Source organism: Battus philenor, unplaced genomic scaffold, assembly GCF_028537555.1.
Source record: "Battus philenor isolate CCGP_79_NKW_IND1 unplaced genomic scaffold, ilBatPhil1.0.hap1 SCAF_3, whole genome shotgun sequence".
Taxonomy (NCBI): domain Eukaryota; kingdom Metazoa; phylum Arthropoda; class Insecta; order Lepidoptera; family Papilionidae; genus Battus; species Battus philenor.
Window position 1 is genome coordinate 2,430,996 of NW_027181693.1, and position 15,420 is coordinate 2,446,415.

The window sequence follows — 15,420 nt, forward strand, 5'->3', positions numbered from 1 at the left end:
CGACGTCGTGAATATTTTTTATTAACTTATTTACACTTGCTATCGAAAACCAATTTATGTTTTACATTAAAAAAGGATAAACATATTTCTATTACCATTATTTCAGCTCTGGGATATCCACTGGTGGATATGGCAGTGGCTTGCATCCAGCTACCCTAACAAGGGCGCCTTTGTTTACTTTGTTATGGGGGAAGTTCAATTTAATTACATTTTTTTTTAAATATGACAACTTTTCTTTTAAAAATAATAGAAATAGAACTACAAATAGAACCTATGCTCTGATTGCAAATAAATAAATATCGTGACAGATAAATATTACAAGTGGAAAATGTTTGAAATATCTGATTTTTAAATTTCTTTATTTATAGACATTTTGTTAGCATATAAACGTATTTTAGAAGTATATAGCAGGTGTAATATTATTGAAAAACCTTTAAAATAAAGATATAGCAATCGATAGCAAGTACAAAAAGGGACTGGAGAGATATACAACTTACTAACTAACTTATGTTTAGCCATGTAAGCATTGTAAGCGGTCGGTTGGAGACGCCGGTTCCCGAAGGCTTTACTGAGTATTACCGACGACAGCTGAGCCCCTGATTTGAACCATGGAAAACAGTATCGGAATATCTCATACAAAAATAGCCCTCCATCATTTCCCATACATACGGCAGGGGTGCGAAACATTTTTATTTTATTTTATTTTTTTAAAATTATCGACAGAGGTATACCGGTCACGGTTAATATTTTTTGGGTTATTATCAATAAATATATTAAATTTGAAAAATATACCTCACGTATATATAAATAATTGATGAATATGAGATTTATTTGATTTGTAAAATGTTTTATTATTGTATTAAAATCGTCTGATATTTATTATTTTTAAATCAATTAAAAATATTAAATATGTAAACTATATCCCACATATGTAGTAGTTTATTATGGGATCTTTTTTAGATTTAAGGTTTTACAGGGTAACCAAAAATTTATGGTTCATACTTTTAAAAGTTCATATATAAGAATATAAATAAAAAATTCTTTACACAGGCTCAATGTATGGTTAAGAGAGCTCGCACGTTTAAATGAGTTGAACATCGTAGACATAGTTTTAGCGCGTAGATGCCACGTAGCATGAGGGTCTACGCAGCGCATCGTAGATGGCCCAGCTGTCGCGTGCTACGGAGCGCGTGTGAGTAAGCAGGCACTTTGTGTTCGCGGCGCGGCGCGCTTATATGAACACGGGGTTCTCCTGTCCGGTCAGCAGCCGGAACATCGACGTGGGCATAGTCTTCATGAGGATCTGAAAGAGGACGCACACTTACATAGCACCTTGTTGAAGACGATCTAATTGGTTTAAACTGCGACTTTCTGCCACCAAGAAGTAGAAGTATAATATTGCTTCGAAATTGCGAAAAGTTACTGTACAGGGTGATTGGTAATAGGTGTAAAAGCATTAAAGGTGTGAATGTATAGCTCAATTACTGTCAATCAATTTATGCAAGTCCAATCCAAAAATGATTTCTGAAATATTTAAAAATATATTAACGATATAGCTAGAAAAAGTGTTTTCAAATTTGTAATTGCTACATATAATAATTAATTATTGTGTAATATCTATCTTTGTAGAGTTTGTGCCGCTACAATTTATTAGCACATCGTATTCTAATAGTTTCCGAGTGATCACTTTATTTGGGTTGTCTAGGAATTGGTGTATATAATTGAGCTATACATTCACCCTTTTCCATTTATTCCCAAATACCCTGTACATGCATATATGTTTATTTTGATATACGTGGGTCTTACAGTGGAAGAGACAATAGATACGACAAGATACTTCAATTAAGTAACATGTTTTTTTTTTTTATAATCGTCAAATAGCATCGAAATAGCATGTTTTGTGGAGTTTGCTTGTAGCAGCACGTGGAAGTGTCGGTTTTAAACTGTCTTAGCAAGCGATTGTAAGTCAAGAAGATAGCTCACCTCGCCCACGGAGGTGGCGAGTAGATTGACGATGCGCTCATGGGGTACGGCGACCACGCTCTGAGAGTTTATCTCGATGATACGGTGTCCCACGCGTACTCCTCCACGCTCCGCGATCCCACCGCGTAGAAGGCTGCAGATCTACATTCAGTATAAGTATACAACCTGATGACCATGAAACCATATTTAAACATATATTATCAGTTTCTGAAAGGCCAATAACTTTCAATTCCCAGTTAAACGTTGATTAAAATGTAACAAATCCCTGAAATACTTAAATAAATTTAATTTGTATTTGGTCAGCGATTAACAAACGATCAATAGAAAATTATTATCCTAAGCGTTTTCTTTGCTTGACTTAAAAAGCATTGATTACCTAATTGGTGAAATTGGCCGAATGATATAAATTTTTCTACCTAAAATCTCAGTTTTTATCTTTCTAAATATGTCTAATATTATCACCACTGTGTAAACAAAACAAATCGAAACAGTGGAAAGATACATAGCGGGGCTTCTTATGTTCATGACTGTATTTTATACAATCTTGCTCGAGGCATCCAAAAAGCTCCAACATATGCAAGCTTCATCTATGAGAGAGTGGTAGGCAGAATTCACCCATTCCAATTAAGGATTTTAATTTACAGTTTCATAGCAGCGTATGTGAGCAGTGATTATGTTATATAATTCACAATTTTCATATTACAACGACCACCGCCATCTATCGACGCTGTCCAAAGTTACAGCGTCTCTAACGCCATCTTACTTTGCGATATATTTATTTGTAAAAACACGTGAGTAATGTATAACAGTATTTAACAATTAGTCTAGCTTTCAGTCATTCATTCATAATCAGCCATGTTTAGTGCTAATCTTAATGGATTTTGTAAATTTTGTGACCTATGCCTCTATGGATCCGAAATTCGCGAGTTAAAAATTTACGTAGACAAATTATTTTAATTTAAAGTTTTATAACAAAAGGTCGGCAGGATTGGAATTAAAAGAATATGATTATATGCCTTACCACGCCGTTCTGCACGCTAAAGCCGAGCTGGTACTTGGTGTCGGGCCGTTTAATCTTCACTTCGACCACGGGCGCGCACGGCACCACCGTCAACTTCACAACCGTCTGGTTCTTCGAATTCTTTATGTACGTCTGGCAAGTGGACAGCGGCAGTCCCACAAGACTCACGCCGTTTATTGCTATTATCTGGTCTCCTGGTAAAATAAAATTAATGTTCATTAAGACAACTGTTATATTTCTATAATTAGCACTATATTAAATGGTCCAAATTTAATCAAAGGACATTATTTAAACAAATAGGAATCAAAAGAGTATCATATTTTTCGCGAAAAAAGTTATACAATAATACCTAATTTACGAAAAACAAAAGCTTTCACATAATGAGACATGAGTATGAAAGTTCATAATTTTATAACAGTAAGCAACTTTTTACTTTCAAAGTAATTACATTGCTTTTTTGTTATTTTGGCACACATTTTATTTTTTCATTTTTTTTAAAAAAGAAACGTACTTTTTCCCTTTTTAGATATCTATGGGCGATTGCAGTGTAGTATTATGTTACATTTCTGGAACGAGTTTCTAGAGTAATATTAGTAGAATGATTTAAAATTCGGTAAATAGGTAGAGTAGTTTTGTTTGTGAAGTACTGTACCTAGCCTTTCTCTACAACGCGATGGACCCAGCATTCGCACAGTTAATCCAAATGCTGAGAAGTTACTGAATGTGAATCATTGTCTGGGTCATCATGTCAATCATATATCAGCTAGCTTGTTATAACAACGTCTACACATACCGATCTACACCACAGTGTGTCCTAACCTCCCACTAGCAGCTTGCTTTGTTTATAACAAGAAGCAACAAAATGAAAAAAAATAATAAAGGCGAAAACAGTTGTTATAAGTATAATAAGGAAAAATGTTAACTATACACAAGCATATATTGCATAAAAAAGTTTTTAATCAACGTAAACGTAAATTCGAAAGTTGCGGAAAGTGTGGTAGTGTCAAAATATGCCGCTAGAATAAAAGATGATGTGAAGATTGGAAGAGCAAGAAATGAAAGAAATTGTGAAGGAAGGAAGGGTGAAAATAGTCATTAAAAATAAATCCCTGTCCCAAAATTTAAGATAGAGGAACAAGAGGTTCCCGTAAACGGAAAAAAAAAACTAGAGACGACAGACGGAAATAATTATAATTTTATATGCACCACTGCAGTTACGTCTTTAAATAATTTTAAAAAGGCTCAAAATTTTGACTCACCTATATTAAGTTGGCCGCATCTCGCAGCTGCACCGGCCGGAGCGAGATTGGCGATTACGACAGTTGGTAGCATGGATCCCCACCCTGACTCCACCACCACGACACCAAGAATCTCTCCCTTCGTTTTAGGCACCACCACTTCCTTCTGTAGTTCCTTCTTCGCGAACATTTGCAGCTCGTCGCCGAATATCTCCTGACTATTCAGCACTTCCTGGTAGTCCATCTCCTTTACAAAACTATGATCTTCTATGCCGTTAGCTTTGAGAAATTCCATATACGCCACTTGGAAGGCTTGGCCGATGGATTGAGCTATAAATTGAGCCTGGAAGTAATAACGAAACAAACTTTAAATTTTGCTGGATGGTTATATTTAAAAAAAAATGTATTTATTTATACACATTTTTTAATTCCTTCTGTGGGGCCACAATATGGCTAGACAATAAGCTTTTTTTTGGAACTGGCCACTGAAGTTTACGAGAGCTCGATGCTCTAAATGTTTCACTCACACTAAAATGTTTTGCAAGTGTCGGTAGCTGCAGAAATTTTATCTATCTATGTAGGGTAGTTACAGAATCACAAATGCTGTTAGATGTGTTTGATCGAGTCAAAAGTTTTTTTGAGATTTTTTGTAACAAATGTATTCTCTGAATGAATAAAAAACGGCTTTGTTGTTGAATGACTTTCATCACATCTAAAAATAAAACAAGATTTTATTAATTCCCCTCAATTAACATTTTTTTTTATCTTCTTGATAAGCACAAGATGCCGAAGAAACCACAAGGTTACCTTTGGTGGTCGCCTTCGTACCTTTGAAAGGACATTTGTTTCCCGGCAATATAGTGCTGACAATACCGACATTTTATATTGATTGACGATTCGAAAATGTAATAGTCCATTTGAATAAAGAATATTTTGAATAATATAATGTAGCCAAGGTCGCGGGAAGATATTCGACGTGGGCAGCGCAAGGTACATTTTCGTACCTATGCCTTGCAGTGACGATCTATCAGCTGCAAAAAAGAAGAAGTGATGTGACTCTTTCAATTCTCACCTCCTCGCTTTCGAAAACGTGACATATCATCTTAGGTGTGCGGTTCAATTTCGGTTGATCGGAGTCGTTTTCGTGTGGAACGAATCTTCTTCTAGCCATAAGTACAACCAAGTCGCCTATATCAGCGATGTAGGAGATGGTCCGCAGCGCGTGGTCCATCATTATCTCTTTCAATTCCGTGTTCAGTACCATGATCTTTTCCGTCGAGATGAACAAGTCTACTTCTGTACTCGGCTGGTTCTCGCCTTCTGGAGCCTGGAGCCAAATATATATATTTTTTATGTGTTTTATTTTAATTATTTCTTCTGACCGTTAAAGATTCCATAAGGCGGCCATCGTGACGTGAAATTTATGTCAAAAGGAATTTTCTCTTTAATTTAAGCGATCAGTGAAAAATCTCGTAAAAGCCATAAAAGAAAAATTAACATGTTAATAAGGAATAGCGTACATTTATAACAATAAATTAATTTAGCAAACAATTAAAACAACAATAAGTTATTTTTTAAGTTTCTTTGTTAATATTCACGTTATGTTTATATGCCTTTTTGGAGTTAAAATAAAAAAAATAATTGAAAATCCCTATAAATTTTTTCTTACATTTAAATTTTTCATTTTCTTACGTTATATACACGTTTTATTTAAAAAAATATAATATTTATAAAACGACGTAATCAATTTTAAATAAATAATAACTATTATTGTTATATGTATATTTGATTCATTTCAGTTCTATAATATCATTATATAATGTAGCTTTAAAATTATAAAATAAGAAAAATAAAACTTACCAAAGCCTGTTGATATCCATCGATAGCGAAGGGAAACGAACATTGAATAATTAGTAATGAATAGTGATATTTAAAAGCATTTTATATTTCGAACTAATAGTGATGGAGAAAGCCAGTGAGATTGTTTTATTTTGAAATTGAGTCCATTATGTGTGCAGTACATATGCTGACATTAAAATAATGTAGGTAATCAAATTTGGAGCTTTTCGTACTTAAATCAATAGCTATCGGAATAGATAGCGTTAAGAAAATTTGTGTAATATATATTTATGTGAACATTATTCGGAATTCCGGAAATTCCGTTACGTCAGTGACTCGTGACAGATGTTATATTTTATTGGTACATATTTCTTGTTATTGAACGTAACTTGCTTATTATTTATGACATTATAAGTTTTTCTTTTACTTCAAAAATAACATTACGAACAAGGTAATCACCTGACTAATTTTGAGTTGAACAAGTTTTTGTAACACAAAATTAAGAAAATCTATTTTGATAATATTTATAGATTATAACACATTTAAAATAATTATTGTTTACTATCTGTCTCTACAGACAGTACTATTAAAAGTTAATTGCTTGATGCATTCGAATAGCAAAAAGTAATATATTTCGGAACGATTTATACAGATTGATTGGAAGTAGGTGCAAAAACTTTATAGATTTTTGTTGATAAATGTGCTAAACATATATCTTTTTATGGATCGTACTGCCGCTGCTACCTAAATGGCATTTGGAGAATTCGTGGGTTAAAGTGGCGCCTAGGCTCGGGTCGCTACACATTATTTTACCAGATATTTTGCCGCCGAGTTCCTAAAACTATTCCGTAGACCCTCCATAGAGTGAAGGACCACCGCGAAGGAACTTTAGCTTGGGTTATCACCCATTGATAATACGATTATATAATCTCGATTTGGTCGGTTACTTTTAGTTTTTGAAAAGGTTAGCGCTGTAAGAAGAAATGGCGGAAGAAACTCTAGCAACGCTTCTATCTAGTACGACCGAGGGTTGGCCTCCCCTGTTATACATTCATCACTTTAAAGTTTTTACACCTGTAAACAATCACTCTGGGATATATTGGTGACAAGCGCCATCTTTCGCATAGTATTTGTTTAAAAGATGTTTATACAAGTGTATTTATTTTTTAGGGCGTGTATGTGAACACATCTGAATGATTTGCATCTCTATACGTGTCTTTTTTATAATAAGATGTGATTGGTGGCACAATAAAGAATTGTAAATATTGTCAGTAGACGTAACATCGAATAATTATATATACTAGTCGTTATAATTAGCGTGTATAGATATGAATGTCATTCGCAACCTTGATTTTAGTGACCGCCTCCTCGACCATGTGCTTTTTGGGCCGTTTCTTCCTGCGCCGCGAATCCTCGTCCACCTCGACCGAGCCGAGGAAGGACAGGCGGAACACGGCCGCCGGGGCAGCGTACACGCCCGAGTACGGCCCCTCGCAGCCCCACTGTTGGGACAACACCGGCTAACCTCCTCGCTTTATCCCACTCGCCGACGCTTCTCACGATCGCGCGTCTTTTGTTTTGCTCGCTCGTTTTTTTAATTTATGTTCACTCATGTCAAGTTCCGAAGGTTAAAGGCATCAGATTGCAGATGGCGCTCAGCCTAAATCTGGTTTACTAGCAAAGCTCGAGGGCTCCTTCACGAGCCTCGGCACAGGCTTCTACATACTTCTATATTACCAGATAGAGGATTATAGTTTCATAAATTGAATCGAATTAAATTTAAACAAAAATTATTTCTCATTTGATGCATTCCCAAAATTTTAATTGAAAATATGTTATTTATGCTTATATTTCGTAATACTTTGTATTAATATTTCGTGTTGGTATATAAAAAAAATATATTTTGTAAATCATTGGATACGGTTACGTTCTATCAAAAGGGTTATTCGTACTTATAACATGCGCACTGTTCATCAAACCAAACATTCGACCATCAAAAATTTAAAGCCAATATAATATCAAAACGAAATTACATAAGCGCCGATTTGTGACGATATCATCAAAAGCAAAGCATTGATATGCCAAATAGCTTTAACGCTAGATTGAAAGGCAAGTTCCCTCTTCTACTACAGTTACAGAGGTACACTTCTTAAATATCTCTTATATATATATGACAAATTTATTTTATATTTAGAACTTATTTACGATAAAAATGAAACAATCGATAACTAGTATGTATTTTAATAAATATTAGGGCGATAAATAGATTCCAAAAACTCATTCCCATTCAATGAAAAAAAAAACCTTATTTCTTATCCCATTACAAACTATTTGCAACGCCCTGATTCTTTTCAATAAAAAACACTGTCCGGTCAGTATTCGGCGCAAAAGCAAGCAAAACAAAATCCGAATAAATCACAAAAATCGACAATGACGTGAGAAGCGGGCGAGTTCCATTTCCTTAGTATGAAAAGCGGAGACCTAACAAAGTCAACTTTAAAATTATAACCATAAGGTCTGTTATTGTGCGCAGGCGTAAAAGCTAGGCCCATGTCGGTGCGGTCCTGCGTTGTGTAAGGCCACCTCAGCCGGTGTGAATCGGGTCCTCTCATGCTGAACAAGCTTTGATAGGTGTGTGACGTCGGCAACCAAGCGTCTGATGCGACTTCAATATCCAAACGTTTACAACACCACGATGGAATTAGCTTAATGATTCATTAAAATAATATAATGACAAAATTGTGTACACCAATGAGGCTATTTAAACTGAAAATCATTACCACCGGCAGTAACGCAATGTTTATACTATACACGAAGAAGTATTTTTTTTATTCTAGAAAATGAGATGTAAGCCTTTAGCGTGCACAAATTTATCCTGCGTTCATGAGTACGGAAGAAATGCGACGGCGTAGCCCGAAAGCCATGCTGTAGAAAACCATTATAATCAGTTCAGCAACTGTACTCATACCTTACCTGTCGTCGAACGTACAAACACATCACAAAGCATGGCACAAAGCGTTACAAGCGAAAAACAAACATATCCAGAGGAGGCTAGCCGGCCAAATACGGGATCCGACAATCTTCCTGGGTCAGGTCGAGGGGTGAGGAGGACACTGAAAAAAATACTCTAGTGCGATGTCAATACGAGCGTAATTCGTCTGCGTTCACGCGCATCGTTCGACTGGTACAAACATTTTAGCATTCACTAGGATTCATGTCCTAATCTGTTCACTAATAGTTTTATTGTTGTCGGCACATATTTCAAGGATGTAAGGATAAAAAGGATATCCCACTAGCATTCTCAAATCACTAATCCTAATGAGCATAAAATTACTTACATTTTTTTTAACTAATCATATAAATTAGCAAATTTAGACTTTAACCCGTTACAATTAAAGTTCAAAAACATGTGCGTATACCCACCTTTTTTTTTAAATTGTGCTCACATTTATGTGAATTGTTTGTACATGTGCGAAGATAAAAATTAAATAATTTTACAACATTGGTTGATTCAGTTGGCGCAAATATATTGCGCTTTGGTTCAACCGAGCGTCATAGCCTTGTGTGCAAACAGTACGTAATTTCATGCTCATAAAAACAAAACAACTACGGAAATGTGATATTTGTATATAAAAGTACCGATTCACACTGGCAAACGGTAATTTGCCTTCAGTATTAGGACAACGCGTGTACTAAAATTATTACTTGTTATTGTTATTGTCTTGTGTTAAGATGAAAAATGAAGATAAAAATATTATTCATAAATGTTATAACGAATATGTTACAGTAATATTAATATATAATATAATTAGAATAATAAAATGACATTACTGTGCTACATAAAAAAATGAAAATGAAGATAATATTCAAGCATTATTTAATTAGTATTAAATATAATTAACAAACCTACAGTTGAAATTATGAATGAAGGAGTTATAAAAATATTATTTAATAATGGCCATAAATTTGGAAATTCTGTTTTGTTAAATTTAAAAATAAATAATCGAATAGTAAAGAAGAGATTTCACTTTCGTAATCTTCTGTGAGATAACACATGTAATTTATAATATATCTTAAATAAAAATTAGTAATAAGTTAACATATGTCATGTAAAACGAATACAGACTATATATTATTTATTTATGACGTATTTAAACAATGTTCGTACAGGTTTTTTATTAAATTCAAATTCTTGGTGTTTTATATTAAAATAGAATTATAAATGCATAAAAGAGGGATATTTATTAAAGAGATAAAATTATTACCTTAATCCTGGATACGGCTTCTTCTGCTTGAAGCATCCTGGTGGCTTTAGTAGGTTGGCCCTCGCAGGCCAGTTGAGTAGAGCCGAGGTATCGTGCTCGGAACAACACGCCCTCTATCAGCACTGATGGGTCTGGAATTATGTAAATATTTAATCTCAATTTAAATTGGTCTCATCTTAAATATAATTATTAATTTATGATCATTTTAACGTGGTAATTAGGCATAAGCTTCCATTAATGACGCTAAGATAGCTCAGTACATATTTAACAACGAAAATATATATGTATATAGGTACACATATATAAATGTGATCGTGTGTATGTGTGTAAATAGTAACAGACACAAAATCAACACGACAAATAAAAATTATCTCCTAACTCCTAAATTTGGACTTCTATACTAGTTAACAAATCCTACAAGGGTTTGAAATGATAAAGTTCCAAGAGATATCTTAGAAAATCATTTTCTTACTTTTAAAATTTGAAATGACTAGTATATTATGAGATAAACTTATTTACTTGATTGAAATACATGGAACTTGGTCTGTTGACTCAACGCTGATTTGTATAATAATTTATTAATCAAACATAGTTAAATTTTATTTAGAGCAACTGTTAAGTTTCTCTCCGGTTGTTCCTCGTTGTTACTACACTGACCTCTGAATAGCAGTAAAGATATTCTGAATATGAAAATTTAATTTTCAGGCCATATAATACCGTTTGAAATTTTATAGCCTATATATGGAGAGATATGTATTATCTATATTGCCTAATTTATATTCGTCTGGATAAAGTCACGTACAGTGAACAAAGGCGGCCAAATACAGCGTTAAAAATAACCTTATATTTTAGTTTACTGTAGTACTAGTACGTTTATTACTCACCATAATATTCCACGATAGGAAGCAAGAAAAATATGGAAAGTATAAGTAAAATTATTTATACAAGTCAGAAAAAAATATTAAATTCTCCTTAAAAGTTTATGTTACGCCTATTAGCGATGCCTTAAGTGTTAACACAGTGTTAAGTTCTTTTTATTATTTCTATTATAAGCTTTATCATCATTTCAGCTGCAGTATGTCCAGAGCTGGACATAGGCCTCACAAATAGATTTCCAATAAAACCAGTAGGAAGAGGCCTGTATCTAGAATTCCGACGACCTCAACAAGGCTGTATTTCCAGGTAGACCACGAACGATACTGTAGGCGGAAGTCTTACTTAAAGACTTAGTTCTTTAAACAATGTGTCTGCATATTTGATGATAATATGGGTGGTGTACTGGGCCATTGCGGCCAAAGTGCGGCGATGTTGCAAGATTTGATGAACTGATTGAACCCCTCCCTCGCGTTCGATACACCCCCTCCCGTCTTGCTGCAAGCATGCCTAAGGCGTGGCATAGCAGTTTCTGTACTATTATAGTGGCAGTATTATTATTGCCCATTAAATTATATAAAACAGAATAATAATTCCATCTCACCTTCTTTATTTTTGCTCTTCTTCTTTCCATCTTTATCCTGGAAAATTAAATAAAATGTAAGCCTTCATCATAATATGATACCGAGTTAAAAAATGTCGTTACACAATATATTAATTTAAATATTTCATTTAACATGCAAGACGTCGTTACAGGACACTAACGCCCTCTGTAAAGCATAGGTCACTCCTAAGAATATCTATGTACATGTCATACCATAATCGCCAAGCTTGGCAAAAGAGATGGCGATCGCAGTGTGGTATTATGGTACGTAATGGACGCTGCTGCTCATCCTCTGAAAACTTATCTGTGAGCAGTGGCTACCTTATGTAATTAATGCACAAAGTGTAAATTAATTCCCCTAGGCAACAATTGCTCGTGGAGTCATTAATATCCCAGCAATGTAGACGTAATACTCCTGATGTATTTTATAATGCATTCATAAGATAATACGTCTCGGCGTTTAATGTATTGGCGTCTAATAAATTTTAATTAGGATATGTTCATTAGTTACTATCACAATATTCAATAATATGTTATAAAGAAATTATTACAATCGCGTAATAAAAGTGGAGCATGGGTTATTGAAAAAGATCAACGTAAGGTATTTTACTGCAATATAAAAGTATTTTCTTTTTTCTTTTGGTCCTGCAGAATGCTACTGCGTCTCTTTATTTATGACAAGATCAAAAAGACTTTAGCCGATAGACGACCATTGCAGGGTATAGGCGTCTTCCATATAGATCGTAACAATGACCGGTCTTGCACTGCATCCAGCGACTTCCTGCGATCTTGACTATGTGATCGGTCTACCTATTACGGGGCTCATTCATATCGAATCTACCGGTTCGTGGTAGCCACTCGAGAATCTCTGCGCCCCGCCAACTGGCACTTCTGATGAGCAATTCTTAGAGCTACGTCGGTGACTTTGGTTCTTCCACGAATCTTTTCATTTCTGTTTCTATCTCGCAGCGAAACACCAAGCGTTGCTATCTGGGTGATCTTATGTCTTCTCATAAGGCCACCAAAAGAGACCACGTCTCTTAAAGTCCCTAATTAAGTAAAGGACCAATATTTAGCCACTTCCGCACATGCAGTGGTAGTCCGCACATGCAGTAGGAAGTGGCTAAATATTGGTCCTTTTCTTACTTAGGATGGACTTCCGCAAAATAACGCCTGAATCCATTAAATATATAAGTCCCTAATTATTACATATTATTCTTAAGCCCAATACAACTCGTTTCACTGACAGAAATTTTCCCGTTTACAGTAAAATCAGTATATAAATATATAATTTAAACATCATCAAAAGTTGACGTTCATCATAAGATTTTGTAAAGGTCATTGGAAAACATAGAAGGATGCAAGCCCCTTTCAAAATTCTTCTCTTGGAAATCTCTGTGGAAGGCGTGTATCTAGGCAACGGACGTCTTACGGCTGATGATCATAGCCCAAAGAAGTTCATTCACAAGTTCGCTTTTAGCTTACGTACGCACCTTGACGGCGTGCGCGTCGTCGTTGACCGGCTCGTGTGCGTCGTGCGAGTGCGGCGAGCGGCCTCCGCCCCCCGTGCTGACTGCAACGCCGCCGCCGCCCGCCGGCATCACCGTGCGCGACTTTGGTTTACGCCATCCCTGACCATAGCATCCACATTAGTCTTAACGTGTATCAGCAGATTAGTAAGTGGAAGTGTCACAGAGAGAACAGATGGCCGCTGAAGCTTTAAGGTTCTGGAGTGAAGATCACGGACTGGCATGCCCAGCTTAACACGTCCACCAGCACATAAATAAATAGTTGTGTATTATGTTTATTTTATGTATTCTTAATTTAAATAATATCATTGGGATTTTAGGTCTTATTCACACGCTCTGTAACTCAACGAGCTATAGAGCAAGCTAATGTCCGGAATTTCTCTACGACCTCGTATAAAAATGTAAAAGATCCGTACACGAACGTAACCGACAAAGCCCAGCAAAATGGCAAGATGAAGTGGCAGTGGAAGAGTGAGATAGCATGCAGTATATGTGCTCGCTCGGATTTAAAGGTTCTGGAGTGGAGACCACGGATCTGAAATCACAGCGTATGATGCTTGGGTCATCGGAATTTGTTATATGTAGGCCTACCGGTCTTATTGTAAATATATGTCCAGCATTAGGCAATAATGTCAAAATAACGTAAAATAGCTGTTATTTAGCTGATACCGCGATTATTGTTCTCGTTTATGATAAAAAGCAATATTGAATAAAAACAGTAATAGTACACGTAAATCAAAAACTCTTTCTTTTAACTACTTTAACTCTGTGTTTGGCACTAATCGGTGTAGCATAACTCCTGAAGATGCCCCGTGGAGGGGTGAAACACGTGTTGAGTGAGTTGACGGTGGCAGTTGTGTAATTCGCATTGTTTGCCGCATACGCATTTATCAGCGGGCTGGCGGGCGGGCACTTTGTTGCACGACTACCACTGCATGTGCGGAAGTGGCTAAATATTGGTCCTTTTCTTACTTAAAAACTCTTTCGACAATTTTTTATAATGGGAACTTCGAAGATCTTCCCAAAAGCGATTAGAACTCCCTTAGATTCATATGTATTTTGATTTTATGTTGTGGACTAAAAATTAGAAGCGGAATTAATATTTAAATTAAAAGGAAGCTCATTTCATCTTCGTCATGATCACCAATTAACCCCTGGCAGTGCCATTTAGCACGACGGAATTCGGGCCCAAGTATTACGCGTGGTAAACAGATCAGACTGATGCGCAAGAAAGTTCACAATACGAGCCGAAATGTAAATGCCTCTGTTATATACACTTTTGTATGATACTGCTGTTATGGAAGTAATGTCTTATACCTTATGTATTTTTTATTTATTAGTAATCGATACTAGTTATAAAATTATATTTCAGGAATTCAATAGAACAGTTTAATAGGTCAACGGAAATCCTTACATATTCAAGAAATGTAATAATGCCATGGCACTAAAATAAAATACTTTTCGTGTGACTTTAAATAGGAAAGCTTTAAATCTTTTTGCTGATAAAAGAGCAAAGGTAAAAGTCTTCTATTTTCGTTCAACGGAAATTATTAAGCAAATTAAACTCCTGTGATAAAAGCATTAAAAATGTAATTACCTGTGTATTTACACATCGTATATATAAATAAGATATCTCTAATACTAAATTACGTACTTTGGTTCAGACGCATATATGTAAATCGTTTTACTAGGGACACGTGAAGGCACACAGTGCTCTTTAAGAAATTTTACAAAATATAAAAATTTCCCTACAAGTAGAAAAAAAATCATTTCGTTTACTTTCTGAAAAAAATTTTTGTCTTTATGAGCCAAAATTATCAAAAATGATTTTATTTACAACCAAATTATGGTTTTATACATCATCAAAATGTTTTCCTCCTATTTTTTCATTGAAACATAGTGGCAAAAAGGGGAAAGAGCAAAGAAAAAATTATAGAATTGATGTCAATTTTTAATAAATCGTTTCCAAAAAACGTAAATTTTCACATTATAATCCAATGAATATATGACTTTTGAATGCGAGTTATGTAATGGCCATGACACGGTCAAATTATTCTTAGACTAAAAC

At 35.0% G+C, this 15,420-nt stretch overlaps 1 protein-coding gene across 1 annotated transcript in view; it reads right to left on the reverse strand.

Annotated features, from left to right (window-relative positions):
- Positions 1–980: 980 nt before the first annotated feature.
- Positions 981–15,420, reverse strand: part of LOC137926525 (uncharacterized) — a 50,041-nt gene continuing 35,601 nt past the window's right edge. Inside the window, exons 15-23 of the mRNA XM_068770145.1 lie at positions 13,317–13,454; positions 11,824–11,860; positions 10,347–10,477; positions 7,428–7,583; positions 5,315–5,569; positions 4,264–4,585; positions 3,005–3,198; positions 1,984–2,124; positions 981–1,303 (exon numbers count right to left, since the gene is read on the reverse strand). Of these exons, the coding sequence (XP_068626246.1) occupies positions 1,232–1,303; positions 1,984–2,124; positions 3,005–3,198; positions 4,264–4,585; positions 5,315–5,569; positions 7,428–7,583; positions 10,347–10,477; positions 11,824–11,860; positions 13,317–13,454 (1,446 nt within the window). The 3' untranslated portion in view covers positions 981–1,231. The remainder of the gene's footprint in view (positions 1,304–1,983; positions 2,125–3,004; positions 3,199–4,263; positions 4,586–5,314; positions 5,570–7,427; positions 7,584–10,346; positions 10,478–11,823; positions 11,861–13,316; positions 13,455–15,420) is intronic.